The following is a 19450-nucleotide window of genomic DNA, read 5'->3' on the forward strand; positions in this document are numbered from 1 at the left end:
TGACGGACGTCACGCAGCGCACGGCGCGGTCCGGCCCGTCGGCGACGACGCCGACGACGCAGACGGAGTCGCGCGCCTTCGTCGGGAAGACCGCGTGGTACTCGTAGCGCCGCAGCGCGCACTCGAGGCCCGACCGCCCCGCGCCGTCGAGGAGGCGGGCGTCGTAGGTCTCGAGGATCGTCAGCTTCTTGAACTGTTTATCCCAGGCCTCGGGCGAGTGCGCCTTCTCGTCGAGCGCGGCGAGCACCGCGTCGCGCGGCGCGTCGACCGTCGTGACGCCGACGGAGTCCTTGACGCCCGTGGCCTCGTTGACGTGGAACCAGACCTCGATGCCGTCGCGCACGCCCCATCTGTCCCAGCCGCGCCGCTCGCCCTTGCCGAGCGCCTCGATCGCGTCGAGGCCCCGCCGCAGGGGCTCGAGCCGCGCGCGCGCGGCGCCCTCCGCGTGCTCCGCGTCGCTCAGGCGCGTGCCCGACACCTCGGGCACGTCCTCGACGGCCGCCGCCGTCGGCTCCCGCGGCGGAGGCTCGCCCGACCGCCACGTGCACGCCGCCCACGTCACGGCCATGCCGACGGCGAACGCGGCCCACTCCCGCGGCTCGAGCACGCCGTGGAGCGAGCCGAGGATGACGGCGAAGCCGACGACGAAGAGGCCGCCGGACGGCCCGCGGCGCGGCGCGGGCTCCTCGCCGAGGACGACGGCCTCGCGCGGCGGCGGCGGCGTCGTCGTCGCCGCGATGGGCGGCGCCGTCGTTTCTCGCAGCGGTGCGGTCGCGGGCGGCGGGCGCCGCGGCGGCGGCGGCGGCCGCGCCGGCGCCTCCTTGCAGCTCAAGCAGAACATCGCGCCGCGGGCGCGCGGACCGTCGACTGGTGTTTGGAGCTCCTGAGCGCGGCGGGCGGTGTTCGAGGAGTTCGCGGGCGCGCGGAACGTCGACTGGCGCTCGGAGCACGGCGTGCTCCTGAGCGCGGCGGGCGGTGTTCGAGGGGTTCGTGCTCGTGTTGTGCTCGTGTTGTGGTAATTCGCGCTTCAACATGGATGCTTTCCTTTGATACGGAGGCAGCCCGGATTCCAACCCGAGTCGGCTGCCCGGCTTTATAGACCATCACCCGTGAGTGCCGAGTGCCTGTCACACTTCGGTGGCCTTGGCTAGTGAATGCACGACTCCCTCCGAGTGCTGGGATCAAATGCCACGTTTACGGTTTGCCCATAAGAGAGTCTTAGTGCTGGGCCGAAAACTCCGTGTAGATGGAGTTTTTGCCCAAGCGTTAACGCGAGGGTACTGCCTCAGGCCGGCAACGGAACAGGGTTACCTCCTGCTAGGACTGGTCTATGGACTACGAACTGGAGTGGTACCTAGTAACGAAGAGTAGGATCGTGTGGACACTAGCCCTAGGTGGGTATTTTTTTTTTTTTTTTTTTTTTTCGTTTTCGTTATGCGGAGGCGGAGCAGGACGCGAAGATGGAGCAGCCGCTCGAAGATACACAGATTACAATATACAAAAAACAACACGCGGGCATGGACAGGGGGATCAGGGATCTTCGGTGAACGGGAGGATGTTGTTCGACGCGCGCTCCACCTTGTCGTAGAAGTGGGCCTTGATGACCGCGGCGACGTCGTGGTTCGTCGGCGTCGGCCAGAGCCGGAGCGCGTTCGGCTCCGCGTCGATGGTGATGAGGGAGTAGGTGTCCTCGAGCAGGGCCGTGAGCTCGGCGCAGACGTCCGCGTCGGCGAACTCGACGATCAGGAGCGGGAAGCGCGGCCGTAGCGTCGCGACGTCGGCCGGGATCGCGCCGCGGACCGCGGCCGCGCACGCGTCGAAGGACCGCTTCCGGAACTGCGTGTACTCGCGCGCGAAGATGAGGAAGGCGAGCGACGGGCTCTCCGGGATGGACGTCACGGGCGCGTGCGTGATGAGCGCGTGCGCGCCGCCCGCGACGGCCGCCTGGAGGCCGCCGCGGCCGTCGCCGCGCGCGCAGCACTCGAAGCGCGCGTCGTCGAGGAAGATCATCGACGAGAGCCCAAAGTCCTTGAAGCCCGACTGCACGACGCCCAGGGCGCCGTCGAGGATCTTCCGGACCGCCGCCGGGTCCGCGCCGCCGCGGCGGTCGAGCACGTCGCGCGCGACGCAGCAGCCCGCCAGCGCCGCGTCGACGAAGACCGCCGCGTCAGCGCCGTCGCGCGCGCAGCGGGCCATGATGTTTTGGAACCAGTCCACGTCCGTCGACTCGCCGCTGACCGTGTTCGCGAGCGTGAAGACGCCCACGGCCAGGTCGCCCGCGCGGAGCCGCGTCGCCTCGAGCGCGGCGTCGTCGTCCGGGGACACGTGGATCGCGGAGAGGAACGGGTGCGCCGCGTACTTGCCGAGCACGTTGGCCCAGCAGTAGTGCGCGTCCGCGGGCAGCACGAGCTTGATGGGCCGCTCGCGGAGCGACGCCTCGTGCGCGAGGAGCGACGCGAAGGCCTCGATGGACTTGGTCGTCGACGGGAAGAGCTCGAAGTGGACGCTGTCGTCCGCGCGGCCGAAGTAGAGCTCCTTGACGCGGTCCTGGAACGCGGGCTCCTTGTTGAGGCACGCGACGGTCATCGCGAGCCGGCCGCCGCGCGTGCCGCCCGCGCTGTTCATGAGCGCGCCGCTCCGCATGCGCTGGAGCATCTCCGTCGCCTCGACGGGCACGCCGTGGTGCACGTTCAGGTCGCGCACGAAGCGGTCGAGCGTCGCCGGCCCGTGCAGCACGGGGACGCCGTGGTTCCGCCGCAGCAGCTCCTGGCCCCGCGCGAACCGCGCGAACATGCGCGAGCAGAGCGCGACCGCGTCGTCGTCGACGGCGCCGGCGAGCTCGTCGGCGTCGGCGGCGGCGACCGGCGCGTCGACGGCGGTGGCGACCAGCTCTTCGTCGTCGACGAGCGACGCGTCGAAGACGGGCAAGCGCACGCCGAGGGTGCCGTGCGGAGCGCTGCGCAGCGCGCGAGACAGCGGCGTGCCGCGCCGCGGGTTGCTCTGCAACGCGAGCGCGGGCACGGCGAGGCACGCGACGAGCCTCGCCATGCCGAACATCCTGATTCAAACCTGTGTGGAAAAGAGCGACCGCAACCAGTACTGCAACGAGTACACCTCCTTAGTGGAAGCGCGCGCGTTCGAGCTCCGCGGCCTGGGCCCGGGCCTCGTCGGTCTTGTCCAGGGTCGCAGCGCCGCCCTCGACCATGCGGCGCTCGAGGGACGCGCCGGAGAAGGACGACTTGCGCACGGAGAGCCGCGAGAGGCGGCGCTTCTCCGCGGCGTCGTCGTACTTCTCGTGGAAGTAGTTGAGGACGGGCAGCGGGTTCCGCGGGAGCTTGTCGACGGGCGTCATCGTCGCGTAGTCGACGTCGTCGAGCTGGACCTCCGACGGGTTCACCATGAGGCCGCGCTTCGGCGCGCACTCGAAGTACTCCTTGCCCTTGACGACGCCGCTGTTGCGGCCCCGGTCGTGGTCGAGCTCGACGCCCACCATGGTGCCCCGCGTGTAGTCCACGGGCCCCACGTAGCGCACGGTGGCCTTGTCGCCCGTCGCGAGGACGCGGACGCGGCAGCCCTCCGCGAGCTCGCGCGACCGCACGCGCTCGCGGTCGCGCCGGTCCTCGACGCGTCGGCCCAGGCCCCGCGCGTTCTTGACGAAGAGCGCGCGCCGCTGCTTCTCGTCCTCCTTGTCGAGCTTCTCCCGGCCCTTGGCGTCGAGCGCCGCCGCGCCCAGGCTGTCCTGGACCGCGGCGAGCGACATGAGGTAGGCGACGCAGGCCTTGTGGCCCCGCCGCTTCGCCATCCACAGCGCGTCGGCGCCGCGCGCGCGCTCGATGCGCGCGTCGAAGTAGGGCGCGAGGTGCTCCGCGACGTCGACGGGGTCGCAGTCGCCGAACTCGACGAGCGCGCGCAGCAATCCCAGGAACCCGTTGATGGCGCAGGCGTGGAGCGCCGTGACGCCGCTGTAGGGGCACCGCGCCTGGGCGTAGAGGCTGCTCTTGCCGTACTTCTTGACGTCGTCGACGACGACCTCGTGGAACTTGGACCGCCGCTCGCGGCCGCCGTCGATGCGCCAGCTGCCGGGGCAGAAGACCTCGTAGAGCTTCTGGTGCGCCTCGACCTCGGCGTCCGGCGCGAAGGGCTCCACGGGCGGCGCGTTGATGCTGTAGTTCCGCAGGCCGAAGACGTCGTCCTCGAGGTACTGGGCGCGCGTCAGGGTTTCCTTCGTCGCGTGGCTCTCGAAGCCCGCGGTCTCCTCGTCGTCGTCGTCGCTGATGACGTCCACGGCCTGGAGCCGCATGCGCGCGGCCATCTCCGACGTCGACATGTCGGAGGAGGGCTGCCCGCCTCGGGAGTTATGTTGATTCCATCGGTGGCCGCTGCAACGATGCAGCAACGTGAAGGAGGTTTTGGCCTGTCAACAGGTGTTGCCTCTCTCTCGACGTGCGCGACGCGCGCCGAGCGCAACGCGCGCGCCTCGTCGTGCGCAACGACGATGACGGACCGCGGCCTGGAGTTCAAGAGCGCCTGCCGCCTCGCGCGCAAGAAGCTCGGCGCGCCCGCCGCCGCCGACGAGCCGCGCGCCGGTGCGCCGGCGCTGCACCAGTCGCTGGCGGCGCGCCAGTCGTCGGCCATCGCCGCGAAGCTGTCGGAGATCGACGGCCGCCTCGCGAACCTGCGGGCCGCGGCGGAGCGCAAGCACGACGGCGGCGCCAACGCCTTCGAGCGCGCGATGGCCGCCGTCGAGCGCGACTGCGCGTGGGCCGACAAGGGCATCGCGGCGATCCTCGCGGCGGCGGACGGCAAGCGCGGCCAGCGCCGGGACCACGAGCGCGTCATCGCGGCGACGCTGCGGTCGCGGCTCGGCGACCGGCTCCGCGAGGTCCAGGCCTGCGCGGCCGCGCGGCAGCGGGCCCTCAAAGAGCAGCAGAAGCGGCGCAACAAATTTTCCCACAGCGGGCCCGCGATCTCGACGCGCGTCCAGCTCGACACGCCCCTCTTCGCCACGGCCTACAAGCCGCGCGCGCCCGCGCGGCCGCCCGCGGCCGCGCCGCCGCGGCCCGCGGCCGCGGCCGCGGCCGCGCCGGCCGCGGCCGCCGCGCCGCCGGGCGCCTTCGCGCCGTCGAGCTCCTTCGCGCCCAGCGGGCTCCGGGCGCGGCGGCCCGGCGCCGCCGCCGGCGCCGCGGCGGAGACCCAGTCGCGGCTCCAGCTCCAGCAGGAGCAGCAGCGGCAGCAGATGATGCTCGAGCAGACGTCGCGGCGGCGCCTCGACACGGCGCACAACATCGAGAAGGAGATCGGCAAGCTCGGCGAGGTCTTCTCGCGCTTCTCGTCCCTCGTCGCCCAGCAGGCCGAGGTCGTCGAGCGCCTCGACGACGACGTCGAGGGCGCGCTCGGCGAGGTCGAGATGGGCCACGCGGAGCTCCTCAAGGCGCAGGAGGTCCTCCGGGGCAACCGGGCGCTCTTCCTGAAGGTCTTCGCCGTGCTCATCGCCCTCATCGTCCTCTTCGTCCTGTTCTAAGGGTGTTGATACTATTGTCGAGATGCGTATGTTTCGCGCGCGTTCTAGACTCCCCGGGCCGCAAAGTTCCAGAACGTCAAGATGTGCTCGAAGACCTCGTCGGGAAGCGGGATATTGTTCGCGGCGCGGCGCGAGCGCGTTCCCGCTTCGCCGGCGGCCGGGATCGGCGGCGCGCCGAAGCATCTCGCGAGATGCGGCGGCGGCGTCGCGCGGCCCGCGAGGCACAGGTAGCGCAGCGAGAGGAGCGCGACGACGGGCTCCCGCACGTACGCCTTCCACGACCCGGCGTTTTCCACGGCCGTGAGCAGGTCGACGATACTTTGGCGTCGATGGGAGTGGAACGACGACAAGTTTTGGCGTGCGATGTCGAGCGCAGTTTTACCATAATCATCCCGAAGACTGAAAGACGCTCCGTTTCTTAGCAGAGCGCGCACACAATCAACTCGATGGAGTGTGACTTGATACATGAGCGCTGTTTCGTGTCCGTCGACTTCGTCGTCACGTGGGCGCCGTGCATAATCAACAGCCGCGCCCGACGCGACGAGGAGGTCGATCGCGCGCTCATTTTCCGCTATCATCAGAGGCCGAATATCGAACTGTTCATTATCAGACAGATTTGGGTCCGCGCCGCGCTCAAGGAGAAACTTGACAAGATCGCAGTGGCCATGATCCGATGCCAAGCAGAGCATAGTGTCGGCATTTCTCTCGTCATGTGAAGCAAATCTATCATTCACATCAAAACCAGCTGCGAGCACGCTCTTGACTGCGCCGATATCCCCCCTTGCGGCCGCCCGATACGCTACCACGTCAAACGCCTCCTCCTGCATCTGCGCGCGCCAAAAATTACCACGATTGACCAAGACTTGACCAAGGTCGTCGGAGATCTGTCGGAGCCTCCGCGGCGGCGTCCTGTCGGCCGCACGACTCGCCACGAGGCTCGCACGGCTCGTTTCACATCTAGACTCCCACCGGCGGGATGTGTTATTAGGACCGCGGCGTGGCCGACGACGCGCGCTGGTCGTCGCCCGGCATGCCGAACTTGGAGCCGTCGGCGACCTCCATGGTGCCGATGAGGCCGTCGAAGGGCGGCAGGCCCGAGACGCGCCGGAGCACCCTGCCGTTCTTCTTGATGATGATCGTGAGGCCCTTCGCGACGGGGTCGAAGCCCTGGGACGACGCCGTCTCGATCTCCGACGCGAGGTAGTCGGCCCACGCGTCGGGCCCCCGGGGGAACGCGACGACGCCCGCGGACCGCGCGACGTCGAAGTTGCGGTCGTTTTCGCCGGCCTCGGTGGAGCGCCAGGCCGCCGCGGCGTCGCCGACGCGCAGGCCGCCCGCCTCGAGGAGCACGGGCACGACGACCATGTCCACGGACTCGATGGCCTCCGGTAAGGTGTTCGCGTCGGGCCGCTGGTCCGCGGACAGCCGGCGCGCGAGCGTCTCGACGTAGGCTCGGCCGCCGCAGGCGATGACGACGCGGCTCGTGCGGCGGTAGTCCGCCAGGGGCGCGCGCTTCTCCGGCGCGGCCGCGGGCGACACGACGAGCTTCGCGAGCCGACCGCCCTGCGCGATGCGCTCCAAATTCGCCTGGCCCGCGCGCCAGTCGTTGTAGGTGACGGCGGCGCAGGCGACGATGGCGACGAGGTTGATGCCGCAGGACTGGAGCGCGTCGCTCAGGGGCGGCGCGTCGCGGAAGCCCGCGTTCGCTTTAAAAGCGTTGAGGAGCGAGAAGTAGAACGCGAGGCCGGCCGAGCCCGTCGACGCGCCGAAGAAGAGGAGGCGCACCTTGCGGAAGGGCGAGTCGATCTCCTCGCGGAGCCGCTGCTTCGCCGTGTAGCCGCCGAAGAGCTCGTCCTCGTCGGGCAGCGCCGCGAGCCGCGTCTCGGAGCGCGGCGCTTCGGAGAGTGGCGCCGGCGATCGGCGAGCGGCGCTGGCGACGGCGCGCGTCCGCGGCGCGACGAGCGCGTGCGACAGCGTTGCGAGCAGCAGGAGCGTAGTTGACCGCATGGTTGCACGCGTCGACGGAGCTCGAGGGCGGCGTCGTGGTCGGCGCCAGCACAGTCTGTGTGCTCGGCGCTGCTTCGCTATCTCTTCGCTGACTCGTTGACCTCATTGCCACAGCGGTGCCAAGCTCGCGCGATGGGCAGGCGTCTCGTGCGGCGCCTCAAGGCGCCGGCGCCGGCGCCGGCTGCGGCCATGGCCGGCCTCGTCGACTACGGCAGCGACTCCGACGCCAACTCGGAGGCCGACGACGCCTCGGACGCCGCGCCAGCTCCCGCCGCGACCTGGGACAAGCACGTCGACGCGCAGAGCGGCGCGCCGTACTGGTGGAACCGCGCGACGAACGAGACGACCTGGGACGACCCGACGCCCGCGGCCGAGGCGCCGGCCCCGCCCGAGGCGCCCGAGCCGGCGCCGTCGCCGCTCGCGCCGCTCGCTCCCGTGCTCGAGGCCCTCGAGGCCGAGCTCGCGACGTACGCCAAGGTCCGCAACGCGAAGAGCGACGGCGCCTCGACGGGCGAGGCCTTTAGTTTGAACGCCGCCCAGCGCACGCGCCTCGCCTTCGCGCGCGACGCCGGCGTTTCTTGTTTCGCGGTCGCCGCTCCGACGCTCTACTCTAGGTCGACGACGGGCGACGCCGTGCAGCCCGTCGCGGAGCCCGCGGCGCGCCTCGCGCTCGCCATGCGCGCCGCGCGCGCCGCCTGCGACGACGACGCCCTCCGCGGCGCCGTCGCGTTGGGGGCGGCCCTCGCGCGCTACGCGGACTGGTACTCGGGCGCGCTGAGCGACGACCTGTTCGTCTGCCGGCTCCGGTCCATGGCGGGCCTCCTCGACGCGCCCGCGCCGGCGCCGGCGCCGGCGCCGCCCCCCGCACCCGCACCGGCGCCGGCGCCGAAGCGGAAGCGCCGCGTCGGCGCGCCGCTGCCGAGCAGCTCCGACGACGACGAGGCGGCGCCGAAGAAGCCCAAGGCGCCGGGCCCGCTGCCGGACGGCTGGGCCGCGACGTGGGCGCGCGCCGGCGTCGGGAGGAGCCGCACCGGGCCATTGCGACGCGCCGTTTTCCAGAATGACCGCGGCGACCGACGTTTACCGCCGCCGCGTTTGAGGGGGGGTTCGGGCCGCGCGGCACTCACTTTCGCGCGCGCGCCCCGCGCAGGATGCGACGCACGGCTCCGTCTACTACTACAACGCCGCCACGGGCGCGAGCTCCTGGGAGCGGCCCGCGGCGTAAATTTATCGAGGCTTGACTTGGACTTCTCCTTGAAGTGCAAGTGTCGCGCGTTCAAATGGAGGCAGCCCAAGAGGCGCTCGTGGCCTGGCGCCGGGAGGGGTTGCGTCTCGTCTCTCTGCTGAGCGCGCCGGAGGACGTCCGCGATCTCATCACGGAAGCGTCCGAGCGTATGTTGTGGCGGCTGGATCAACTTAAGCGCAGCCGTGCGCCGTTGGTGTTGACAGAAGCTGGAGAGCCCGACGAGCAAAAGCGCCGCCGCGCGCCGCTGTCGCGCACTGCGAGACACACTTGCTTCACCGTGTGTTTGACTGAAGATTTTCTCCATCCTGCGGACATCGTCGCTATTATGTCGGTCTCTCGATCTATGCAAAAGCTCGCCTCGGCGGACACAGTGTGGGACTGGCCCACGAGATGTAGCTTCCCCGAGGCTGGGCAGCTGCGCAAGGCTGGCGCGCGCGCTCCTACGAGGCATCGGGAGTACCTGCGCATGGTCCGCCTCTGGCCGTGGTTCGGCCGCGCGACGGCCCCCAGACTCGAAGCCTACTCCGCGGTCGTCGTGATCATGAAAAAGAGAGAAGGCTTCCACGGAAAGAGTGTATTTTCGCGCGCCAGCGAAATGAAAACTGTAGATGCCGATGCTGAAACTAGCGACTGTTTTGTCATCGACGTCGACATTCCCGTTCCCACATTACGACACCATAATTTCAAACTCGATGGCTCAAAGTTCCCAGGGCTGACGGTCTCAGTATTCCTGGTAAGGAAGGTTGACGGCAAATGCATGCGACTCGTCGCCAACGCGGAGGGAGTCAACAGACCTGATTTGGCACTGGAGTTGGGGGCCGAGGTGGCGTTGGACGCCGACCCGAAGTACGTCCCACTTGGCGAAAAAAATGTGTCCCCGCTATTGCGTGGACTTGTGACAGACGACGATGGATTCCTGACTGGCATCCGGGGGCCATTAGAGATCTACTACGAGGCTGGTGAAGGCCACATATACTCGTGCGCCTCGCAACTCTTCGGCTGGGACCGCAGCGCGAACTGGCTCTAGCGTAAGCAGTAGTGCAACTTAAGAGCCGTATAGGAAACCACACCCTCGACCTAGCTACGTTCGCACCCGTTACACCGCGCCGCCTAGACCGCGGCGACGCCGGCCTGCGGCCCCGTCGCGGCGCCCGAGGACTTGCTCATCAACGAGCCGATGCCCGAGATGACGTTGCCGATGCCGACCTGGTTGATGAGGGACCCGGCGACGCCGCCGGAGGCGAAGTTCTCGATGCGCTGGCGCGCCTCCTTGGAGCACTTGGTGTAGCCGACGATGTTCGCGCCGGACAGGCAGAGCGCGGCGGCGATGACGATGAGCCACTGGACCTTGAGCTGGAGGATGGCGACGAGGAGGAAGAGGGACCAGACGACGGCCGGCGCGTAGAGCGCGCCCCAGAAGACGCGGCGGTCGACGTCGCTGATCTCCGACGCGTCGTCGGCCGATTCGAAGACCCACTCCGTGGCGCCGTCCTCCTTGACGTAGTTCCACCAGCGCAGCCCGACCATGAGCCGCCCGCTCACGTTCTTCACGGTCCAGAAGTCGAAGGCGAGCAGCAGGATGCAGACGACGCAGACGAGCACGAAGTTGCTCGTGAACATGCCGGAGAACATGTAGACGAGGACGGCCAGGGCCTTGAAGAGCACGTGGAAGAGCGCCGCGCCGGGGTGCCGCGACCCCTTGAAGAGGCCCAGCTTCCCGACGAGCGTCGTCTCCTCGGCCTCGCCGAAGAGCGGCGCCGCCTGGGCGCTCGTCGCCGCCTCGTTGTAGTCGTCGTTCATGTCCGTCGTCAAAAACGCGAGGTCGTCGGGCTTCGACATGGTCGCCGAGCGGCGCGGCGCGGCTTAGCGAGGCGCGTTTCGTGGGGGGGTTCGGGACGCGCTCCGGGACGCGCGCGGCGAACGGCGCAGCCCGGCGTCGACGAGGTCAGCAAAAAGTCTGTGGAGATTGCGATGGGCGCCCGCTAGCTCGCCGTCCGTGCCTCGCGGTCAACGCTGCCACTCGAGAACGCCAAGCGACGCCCAAAAATCACACTAACACAAGAAACACACGCCGCCGCCCAGCGCTCACGGTCACGCCGCCGCGAGAACGATGCTGCGCACCCTGCTCCTCGCGCTCGCCGCCGCCGCTTCGGCAAAGCACCACGGCGAGGACATCGCGAACTGGGTGCGGAACACGCACGTCGGGGAGCGCAACGCCGTCGTCGGCAACGCCCAGCGCGCCGTGGCCGCGGCCATCGCGAGCCTGCTCGCGTACTACGAGGGCGACGAGCAGGTGCTCGACGCGGTGACCGCGAGCACGCCGGGCCTCGCGCGGAACCTGGAGGCGAAGCTGGCGTCGCGGGCCGTCTCCGGCGAGGGCGCGCGCTTCGTCGTCGCGGCGCTCGGGTCGTCCGTGACCGCGGGCCACGACAACGTCGGCTCGACCGCGTGGCCCGCCGTGCTCGAGCGGCGGCTCAAGGGCGCGCTGGGCCCGCTGGGCATCGACGTCGAGGTGCGGAACCAGGCCGTGGGCGGCCGCGAGCCCTTCCCCGCGTCGCTCTGCCTGGCGCCCATCGCGGGCGAGGACGCGGATCTCGTCGTGCGCGAGTGGGAGTACTGGTCCTTCGGCGACGGCCTCCAGGGCGAGGGCCTGCGCAAGGGCGGCGAGTCGGGCGACGTCGAGGTCTTCCTGCGCAACGCCCTGGGCCTGCCGGGCGCGCCGTCCGTGTTTTTCCTCAATCTGGACGCGGACGGCGCGGGCCAGAAAACGAAGGCGCTCGGCCAGATGTTCGCCGCGGGCCCCGTGTACGAGGCCTACGGCCCGAACCACGGCGTCGCCGTGCTCTCCGCCTTCGGCAAGACCTTCGACCACCTGCGGGCCAAGGCGCCGAAGAAGCGCCTCGACCGCTCGGGCAAGAAGGAGTGCTCCGGCCGCAACGTCGGCGACTGCCCCGTGGGCGAGGGCAAGCCCGACGGCCACCACACGCGGCCGCTCCACATCGGCATCCCCGAGGACGACCCGCTCGTACCGTTCGCGGACCCGGCGAAGCTCTTCATCAACTGGCACCCGGGCGCGCTGGGCCACGAGGTGATGGGCCACCAGGTCGCGTACGCGGTCCTCAAGGCGCTCCAGCGGGGTCTCAACGCCCTCGGGAAGGTGGCGTCGTCCGGCGAGGCGGCGCCGCCGTCGACCTTCGCGGGCCCCGCGCCGCTGCCGCCCGCGGCGGCCTGCGCGGGCTCCGCGCTCTGCGGACCGCGCCCGCCGCTCTGCGCGATGTCGACGCTGCCCAAGGCGCAGGCGCCGGACCTCGGCGACTGGGTGCGGAACGGCACGGCGTTCGGGCCGACGAAGTGGTCGAACCGCCCGACCCAGGAGGCGAACAACGTCGCCGTGGCCTGCGCCGCGCCGTCGAAGGAGTGCCGGAACTCGCCGGGCTCGAACGGCTGCTGGGGCCACACGCGCAAGTGCTCCTACGCGGACATGAAGCGCGCCTTCTCCGGCACGGCCGCCGACGGGGCGCTGGTGCTGGGGTTCCCCGCGCGGCCGTCGAACGACGCGTCGTGCTCGCTGAGCCTCTCGGAGCCCGGCTACGCCTGGTCGAAGCCGAAGACGTACGCGAACTGGCACATGGAGCTCAAGGTCACGGTCGACGGCGAGCCCTGCCGGGCCTGCCGCGTCGACCAGGGCCAGGGCCAGTACCTCCAGAACTACCACATCGACGTCAAGAAGCATCTGGAGCTCGCGGGCTCGAGCAAGAAGTGCGAGGACGTCGACGTCGCCGTCTCCGTCGACCCCATCGACGGCCTCGAGGCCTGGGAGGCGGCCACGGGCAAGAAGGTCTGCCAGCTCGCGCGCAACGGCAACTGCGAGGCCAAGGAGGACTGGCGCCGCTACGCGATCGGCTGCGACAAGACGGGCGACAAGGCCGACCCGTGCAAGCTCGGCAAGAACCCGGGCCGGGACCCCAAGGCCGTCGCCGCCTTCATCACGTCCGCCATCGCCTGGTGATGTAAAATTAGGAGGGGGGCGTCGCACCGTCGCCGCCGGGCGCGCTCGCGGGCGTCTCCGGGTCGGGCTCGTCCGCGTAGGCGCCCAGAATCGACGCGAGGTCCTCGGCGGGGAGCTGGTACTGCGCCGCCGTCCTTCGCGCGAAGCGCTGGACGGCGACGCGGTCCGCGCCGAGGTCCGACATGCTCAGGCAGAACGCCGCGAGCTGCGCGTGGACGACGAGGTGCACGCGCTTCGCCGCGTCCGGCGCCTGCGCCGTGAAGACGAGGTCGTCGTAGGTGACGCCGTCGCGCGACGTCGCGTTGACGGCGTCGAGCGCCGCCTCGGCCATGGACTGGTCCCAGAAGGCCGCGCTCCGCCAGGTCTCGTGGTCCTTGAGCGCGTCCTTGAGGTAGACGCGCGCGTCGCGGCCCGCGACGCGGAGCGAGTCCCGCTTCTTCGGCGCGCCGTCCGCCGGCGTACCCGGCGGCGACTCCGGGTCGTCGCCCAAACGGTAGAAGGTCTGCGCGAGCATGCCCAAGACCGCCGGCGACCGCGCGTCTCGCGCGGCCAAGGACGCGTCGAGGCACGTCCGCGCGACGGCCGCGACGGCCGCGAGCTTCTCCGGCGACGGCGCCTCCGTCCGCCGGCTCCGCTGGCGGTTCAAGGCACGAACCACCGCCGCCGCGCGCGCGCCCGCGCCGTGGCTGCCGCCCGTGCCGCGCGCGACGAGGCCGCCCTTGCGCTCGCCGCCGTGCTTCACGAAGTCCTCGAGCTTCGCCGCGAGGACGTCCGGGGCCTCGGTCGTCGCGAGCTCGCGCGCCCGGAGCTCGAAGGCGCGGGACCCGTCCTCGGCGGCCGCCGCGGGCGACGCGGGCTCCGGGGGCGACTTGTCCCCGCCGAAGAACATGCCCGCGACGAGCCTCCGCGCGTGGTCCGCCTCGAAGCCCGCGGCGCCCGCGGCCTCGGCGATGACGTCGCTCGCCGTGAGCCGCCGCGGCGAGCCGCCCTTGGACGCCGGGGTCCCGACCTCGACCTCGACGGCGTCCGCGGTCGCCTCGTCCTCGAGCGGCTCGTCGCCGTCGAGGAAGAGCGCGAAGATGCGCGCGTCGACGTCCTGGTCCCGCGCGAGCACCTCCGCGGCCGAGTTCGGACTTTGCCGCGGGTCCGTCTCGCGCCGCTTCTCCGCGTCCCGGAGCAACGCGAGCGCGCGGCTCACCTTCGTCGCCGCGCGCCGCTCCGGCGTCGCGCCGCGCTCGTCGTCGAAGAGCTCGCCGTCGGCCAACGCGAGCGCCGCGTCGAGGTCGTCCAGGCGCCGGCGCCGCGCGTCCAGGCTCGCCCGCTCCGCGGCCGCCGCGGCGCGCAGCGCTGCGAGCGCGCGCGGGCCCGCGAGGTCCCGCCGCAGGCTCCGGAGCGCGGTCGACACGACGGTCTCCGCGCGCTCCCGCTCGGCGATGCAGGCGATGGCCGCGTCCGCCGCGCAGCGGAGCTCGCGCCGCTCGTGGTTGAGCCGCGCCTCGGCCTCGAGCGCGCGCTCCCCGGACTTGCGCTCCGCGAAGGACGCGCGGTCCGCCGTGGTGCCCGCGGCGGGCGCGCTGGAGCCGCCGGCGGCGAACTCGCGCTGGGCCCGGCCCGACGTCTTGACGGCGTTGCGCCGCGCGACGTCCGCGTGGCGCCGCGCGGCGTCGAGGCCGTCGGACGCCTTCGCGACGGCCGCGCGCCGCGCGGCGACGGCCTGCTCGCTCGCCGCCGCCGCCTGGCGCGCGGCGACCAGCAGGCCGTGGCTCTCGGCCAACGCGACGCCGGCCTCGCCGACGTCGCCGCGCAGGAGCTTCTTCAGCGACGCGTAGCCGTCGCCGGCGCCGTCGCCGCCCGCGGCCGCGCAGTACGCGGCGAGCGCGTCGACGCCGCGGCCGAGGCCGTCGCGCGCGCAGGGCTGCGCCAGCGCGCCCTGCTCGCCGGCGCCGAGGGGCCACCGCCGCCCCGCGCGGCAGCCGCCGGCGCCCGCCGCCGCGCCGAGGCCGGCCGCGTGCGCGGACCACTCCGCCGGCGCCTTGCTCGCGACGCGGCCCGCGGCGAACTGCTCCAGGGCAACGAGGACCTCGAGGCCGTGCTCGGCGTCGCGGATCGCGCACTCGACGCGCTCCTCGGGCCGGATCAGTCCGGGCTGCTCGGCCGTGAGCCGCGCCCCGGCGACGCGCCAGGACTCCTTGCCCGTCGACGGCCGGCCGGGCTCGTCGCCGAGCCAGCGCGCGCCGGCCTCGCTCTTCTTCAGGCCCAGGAGGGAGAGCATGGTTTTTAGCAGGCGGCCCTCACGAGGCCGCTCTCCCCATCGGGCAGCCCCTCGGAAGAGCGGATTTGCAGCCTGTGCAAGTTGGCCACCTTGAACAACTTATGATGGCCTTCCACAGAGCAATGGCTGCCCGACATGCAGCCCGCCGCTTCAGCAGCATGGATTCCATCGTGGAGAGATTCATGGTCGCGCCGCGCGGCCGAGGCGTGTGCCTGTCGCAGCCGTTGTTGTGGGGCGACATGGATGCCTACGCACACTTGAATAACTGCACATGTACCAGCGTGGGATTTTGGCTGGGAACACGACAAACGAACTGGGGCTGGTAGGCAAGTACTTCGTCCACATCGAGACGGCGCGCATCAAATACTTCGAAGCCATGGTCGCAATCGGCAAGGTGCTCGATCCCGCGTTCGACGCGGACGGGTTCATCCACGGCCGCGCCGTCGGCCCGATCCTCGCGAGCACGTCGTGCAAGTTCATACGGCCCTGCACGTATCCGGACACGCTCCACACGTTCGTGTCCGCGAAGCTCCTCGACGACGACCGCTTCGCGATGGACTACACGATGTTCTCGGACGAGGCGGGCTGGGACGTGCCCGTCGCGAAGGGCGAGGGCGTCGTCGTGACCGTGGACTACGCCGCCGCCGCGCCGGCGCGGTGCCCCGTGCCCGCCGTGCTGCGGGACGCGATCGACCGGCTCACGGCGGCCGAGGCTTAAGATCCGCCCTTCAGAACCCGTAGAGCTTGCGGATGTCCGCGGCCATGGCCCGGTGCTGGTCGTGCTTCGCCTCGAGGCTCTCGAGGCGCGTGGGCTGGTAGAGCTCGTCGCCGAACTCGGGCGCCTCGTCGTCGTCGTAGGGCACGACGGTCGGCGGCGCCGCGGTGTCCATGGGGTCCGGCGCGGGCGCCCTGACCTTGGGCCTGGGGATGTTCCGCGCGTAGTCCGCCGCGCGCTGGACGCGCGTCGGCTCCTTGGGCGCCTCGGGCTTCTTCTTCTTCTGCGGCTTCGCGCGCGCGGCCGCGGTGTTGGCCTCCTGGAGCTGGCGGCTGAACTCCTTGAGCTCCGCGGCCTTGCGGCGCTTCTCGACGAGCACGGGGTCCATGAGGTCGGGCTGGAGCTTGCCGAACTCGACGTACTTGCCGGGCTTCCGCTTCTTGTACTCGTCGAGCGTGTAGGGCTGGAAGTTCGACACGGCCCGCGCCTTCCGGCTGAAGTAGAGCTGGTCCTCGGGCTGCTTGATGTGCTTCTCGTTGAGCTCGTCGCCCAGGAGCGGCGGCTCCGGCGCCGCCCGGCGCGGCGCGTGGCGCGGCCGCCGCCGCGCGGGCCGCTCGCGCGGGACGTCGAGCGGCTCGGGCCGCGGCTCGGGCCGCGGCGGCCGCCCGGGCGCCGCGTGGCGCTCCTCGGCGGGCGCGGGCGGCGGCGGCGGCGGCGACGCGCACTCGCCGAGGTCCTTGAAGTGCTCGTCGAGGGAGTCGGGCGTCGCGAGGTAGTTGGCGCTGTTGCCGCGGCTCCGAGGCGCGCGCTGCGACAGGTAGCGGTCCTTGGGCGACACGTTGGCCTGGGGCGAGTCGAAGCCGCCCGTGTAGCTCGACGCCGCGGGCGACAGCGCGGCGGCCCGGGCGGGCGACCGCGCGTAGCCCGGGTTCGCGTAGCCGCCCTGGTCTCGCGCGTAGCCGCCCCGGTCTCGCGCGTCGCCGCCCCGCCGTCGCGCGTAGCCGTCGTCGCGCGCGTCGTCGTCCGCCGGCCGCGGCCGGCGCCGCTCCGGCGCGACGTCGTCGCCGCGGACGGCGTAGGAGACGCCGCCGCCGACGGCGTGGTCGTCGTCGCCGTCGTCTTCCGCGGGCGGCCGCCGCTCGCGGCGCGGCTCGGGCGCGTCGTCCGCGTAGCCGCCGCGCTGGCCCGTGCGGTCCACGGCGGCGCCGCCGCCGCTGCCGCGCGCGTAGCCGCCGCCGGCCGCCCGGCGCGCGTAGCTCGGGTTCGCGCTCACGTCCGGCGCGCCCGCCGCCGACGTGCGGCGCTCCTTGGCTGCCAGGGCCGTCGCGGCGCCCGGCCGCGTGCGCCGGTTGTGGAGGTTGCTGTCGAGCGTCGCGACGGACGTGCCGTCGGACCGCGTCCGGTGCACGCGCCCGGCGAAGCGGTCCCGGAAGGCCTTGGACATCGTCGCGGTGCACCGGGGCTGCCGGCACTCGACCAAACCGGCGGCGGCGCCGGATACGAGGCCAGTGCTTCCCTCGTTCCCCCATCGTATCGTCGTCGTCTGGGAGGCCGATCAACGTTGATAGACACCGGGCGCGTCGATCGGCGTTCCTCCCTGCGGCGCCGGGCAGCCCCCGCGGTCGCCATGGCGGGCGCGAGCCAGCGCGTGCGCGTCGCCGTGCGCGTGCGGCCGCTCAACGACCGCGAGGCGGGGAGCGCCGTCGTGCGGTGCCTCGACCCGGGCAGCCTCGAGCTCATGTGCCCGTCGGCGGGCGGCGTCCGGGCCGCGAAGACGTTCAACTTCGACCTCTGCGCCCACGAGGGCATGGGCCAGGACGACGTCTTCGGGAGCGTCGGCGCGCGCGAGCTGCTGGACAGCGCGCTGCGGGGGATGAAGGCGACGATGTTCGCGTACGGCGCGACGGGCTCCGGGAAGACGCACACGATCATCGGCCACGCGCGCGACGGCGCCGAGTTCCCCCAGGAGCCCCGGGGCGACGGGGGCACGGGCCTCATCGACCGGGCCGCGGCCTACCTCTTCTCGAACGCGAGGGAGAGCGGCTTCTTCGCGGTGGCGTCGTTCTTCGAGGTCTACGACGAGCGCGTCTACGACCTGCTCGACGCGTCGAAGACGCCGCTGCCCGTGCGGCACAACGTGGGCACGGGCTTCTTCGTGCCGGGCCTGAGCGAGCTCGAGTGCTTCAGCCCCGACGACGTCGTCGCGGTGTTGGCCGAGGGGCGGCGGAGCCGGCGGCGCGCCGCGCACAAGCTCAACCGCGACTCGTCGCGGGGCCACGCGCTGCTGACGCTGAAGCTCGTCCACGGCCGGACGCGGGGGAAGGTGAGCTTCGTCGACCTCGCGGGCAACGAGCGGTTGAAGCGGTCCGAGGATTCGGACGCGGCGGAGACAGGCTCGATCAACCGGTCGCTCCACGCGCTGGGCAAGGTCATCTCGACGCTCGCGAAGAAGGGCGACAAAGAGGACGAGGCCCACGTGCCCTACCGCGACTCGACGCTCACGAAGCTCCTCATGGACTCGCTCGGCGGCGACGTCGTCACGCTGATGATCGCGTGCGTGTCCCCCGCGGAGGCCCACCTCGACGAGACGCTCTGCACGCTCCAATACGCCTACCGCGCCAAGGGCATCGTCAACTCGCCCGCCGTGAACCTCGTCGGCGCGCCGCGCGGGAGTATCGCGGTGGCCGCGCAGGAGGAGACGATGGCGGAGATGCGCGCGCTCCGGGAGGAGGTGCGGCAGCTGCGGGAGGAGAACCGGCGCCTCGCGGGCGCCAACGCGAAATTGGAGGCCCTCGCCGCGGACCTCGCCGCCAAGGCGTCGGAGGCGTCCCAGCGGCCGCGGGGCCCGTCCGACGAGCCGCGCGACGACTCGCGCGCGCGCGGCGGCAGCGACGACGACGACCCCTGGCAGCGGCGGCAGCCTACCGCCGGCACGCCCCGGGGCACGCCCCGCGGCGGGTCGAGGCGCGCGCGCCGCGGGTCCCAGCACCGCAACGCGCCGCAGAGCCGCGCGCAGTCTTCTCGCAGCGACGCGTCCGAGCACTTCGCGGCCGCCGTGTCGCCGTCGGCGAACGTCAGCGAGCTCGAGGAGAAGGTGGCCAAGCTCAGCGAGACCTGCGCCTCGCTCGGCAAGCAGCTCGACCAGGCCCACTTCAACCACCACACGTACAAGGAGCAGCAGGAGTTCAAGTGGCACCAGGCGCAGCAGGCCCACGCGTCCCAGTCCGCCCAGTGGCAGCAGGCCCTCCAGACCCAACAGGCCTCCCACGACGAGGAGCTCCGCGCCGCCGAGGCCGCGCGGTCCGAGCTCGAGGCCAAGAGCGTGAAAAATCCCGAGGACGAGTACTACGCCAACTTCTACCAGAGCCAGCTCCTCTCGCACCAGCGCCTCGTGGACCCGACGAACCAGACGGCCGCGCCGACGCCGACGAACGGCGCGCGCCGCCGGCGGCCCGAGGAGAACGTCGACGGCCTCTGCGCGGTCCGCCGCTCCGTGCACGGCGACGTCGTCAAGCGCCACCGCGACATCTCCGACATGCTCGGGTTGGAGCCCGACGGGTGCTAGGCCCGCGGGTTCGTGTGTAAAGGTGAAAGTGGTGTTGGTAGTGCGTCTGCACCACCGCATATCTCCGTCACTTTCTCCGTCGGGTGTTGAGGGGGGTCGGTGGCGCCCTCGGCGC

The 19450-nt window shown here is 71.6% G+C and overlaps 6 protein-coding genes across 6 annotated transcripts in view; 2 read left to right on the plus strand and 4 right to left on the minus strand.

The window, feature by feature from the left end:
- Positions 1 to 974, minus strand: part of AURANDRAFT_71498 (hypothetical protein) — a gene marked incomplete at both ends in the record, with an annotated part of 1837 nt that extends 863 nt beyond the window's left edge. The window contains one exon of the mRNA XM_009038021.1: positions 5 to 974. Within this exon, the coding sequence (XP_009036269.1) occupies positions 5 to 841 (837 nt within the window). The remainder of the gene's footprint in view (positions 1 to 4) is intronic.
- A 2405-nt stretch (positions 975 to 3379) lies between these two features.
- Positions 3380 to 3583, minus strand: AURANDRAFT_18037 (hypothetical protein; the record flags this gene model as incomplete). The annotated part of the gene is made up of 1 exon (XM_009038020.1): positions 3380 to 3583. A coding segment is annotated over one exon (204 nt), but the record flags the coding sequence as incomplete, so codon positions are not given.
- A 1656-nt stretch (positions 3584 to 5239) lies between these two features.
- On the plus strand, positions 5240 to 5521 carry AURANDRAFT_25009 (hypothetical protein; the record flags this gene model as incomplete). Its single annotated transcript, XM_009037917.1, has 1 exon — positions 5240 to 5521. The coding sequence occupies one exon, from the start codon at positions 5240 to 5242 to the stop codon at positions 5519 to 5521; it is 282 nt and encodes a 93-aa protein (XP_009036165.1).
- A 984-nt stretch (positions 5522 to 6505) lies between these two features.
- On the minus strand, positions 6506 to 7528 carry AURANDRAFT_63641 (hypothetical protein; the record flags this gene model as incomplete). Its single annotated transcript, XM_009038019.1, has 1 exon — positions 6506 to 7528. The coding sequence occupies one exon, from the start codon at positions 7526 to 7528 to the stop codon at positions 6506 to 6508; it is 1023 nt and encodes a 340-aa protein (XP_009036267.1).
- Positions 7529 to 9980: 2452 nt separating this feature from the next.
- Positions 9981 to 10466, minus strand: AURANDRAFT_6713 (hypothetical protein; the record flags this gene model as incomplete). Its single annotated transcript, XM_009037746.1, has 1 exon — positions 9981 to 10466. A coding segment is annotated over one exon (486 nt), but the record flags the coding sequence as incomplete, so codon positions are not given.
- A 7042-nt stretch (positions 10467 to 17508) lies between these two features.
- On the plus strand, positions 17509 to 18423 carry AURANDRAFT_24859 (hypothetical protein; the record flags this gene model as incomplete). The annotated part of the gene is made up of 1 exon (XM_009037918.1): positions 17509 to 18423. A coding segment is annotated over one exon (915 nt), but the record flags the coding sequence as incomplete, so codon positions are not given.
- Positions 18424 to 19450: the final 1027 nt, after the last annotated feature.

Source organism: Aureococcus anophagefferens, assembly GCF_000186865.1.
Source record: "Aureococcus anophagefferens unplaced genomic scaffold AURANscaffold_7, whole genome shotgun sequence".
Classification (NCBI taxonomy): domain Eukaryota; class Pelagophyceae; order Pelagomonadales; family Pelagomonadaceae; genus Aureococcus; species Aureococcus anophagefferens.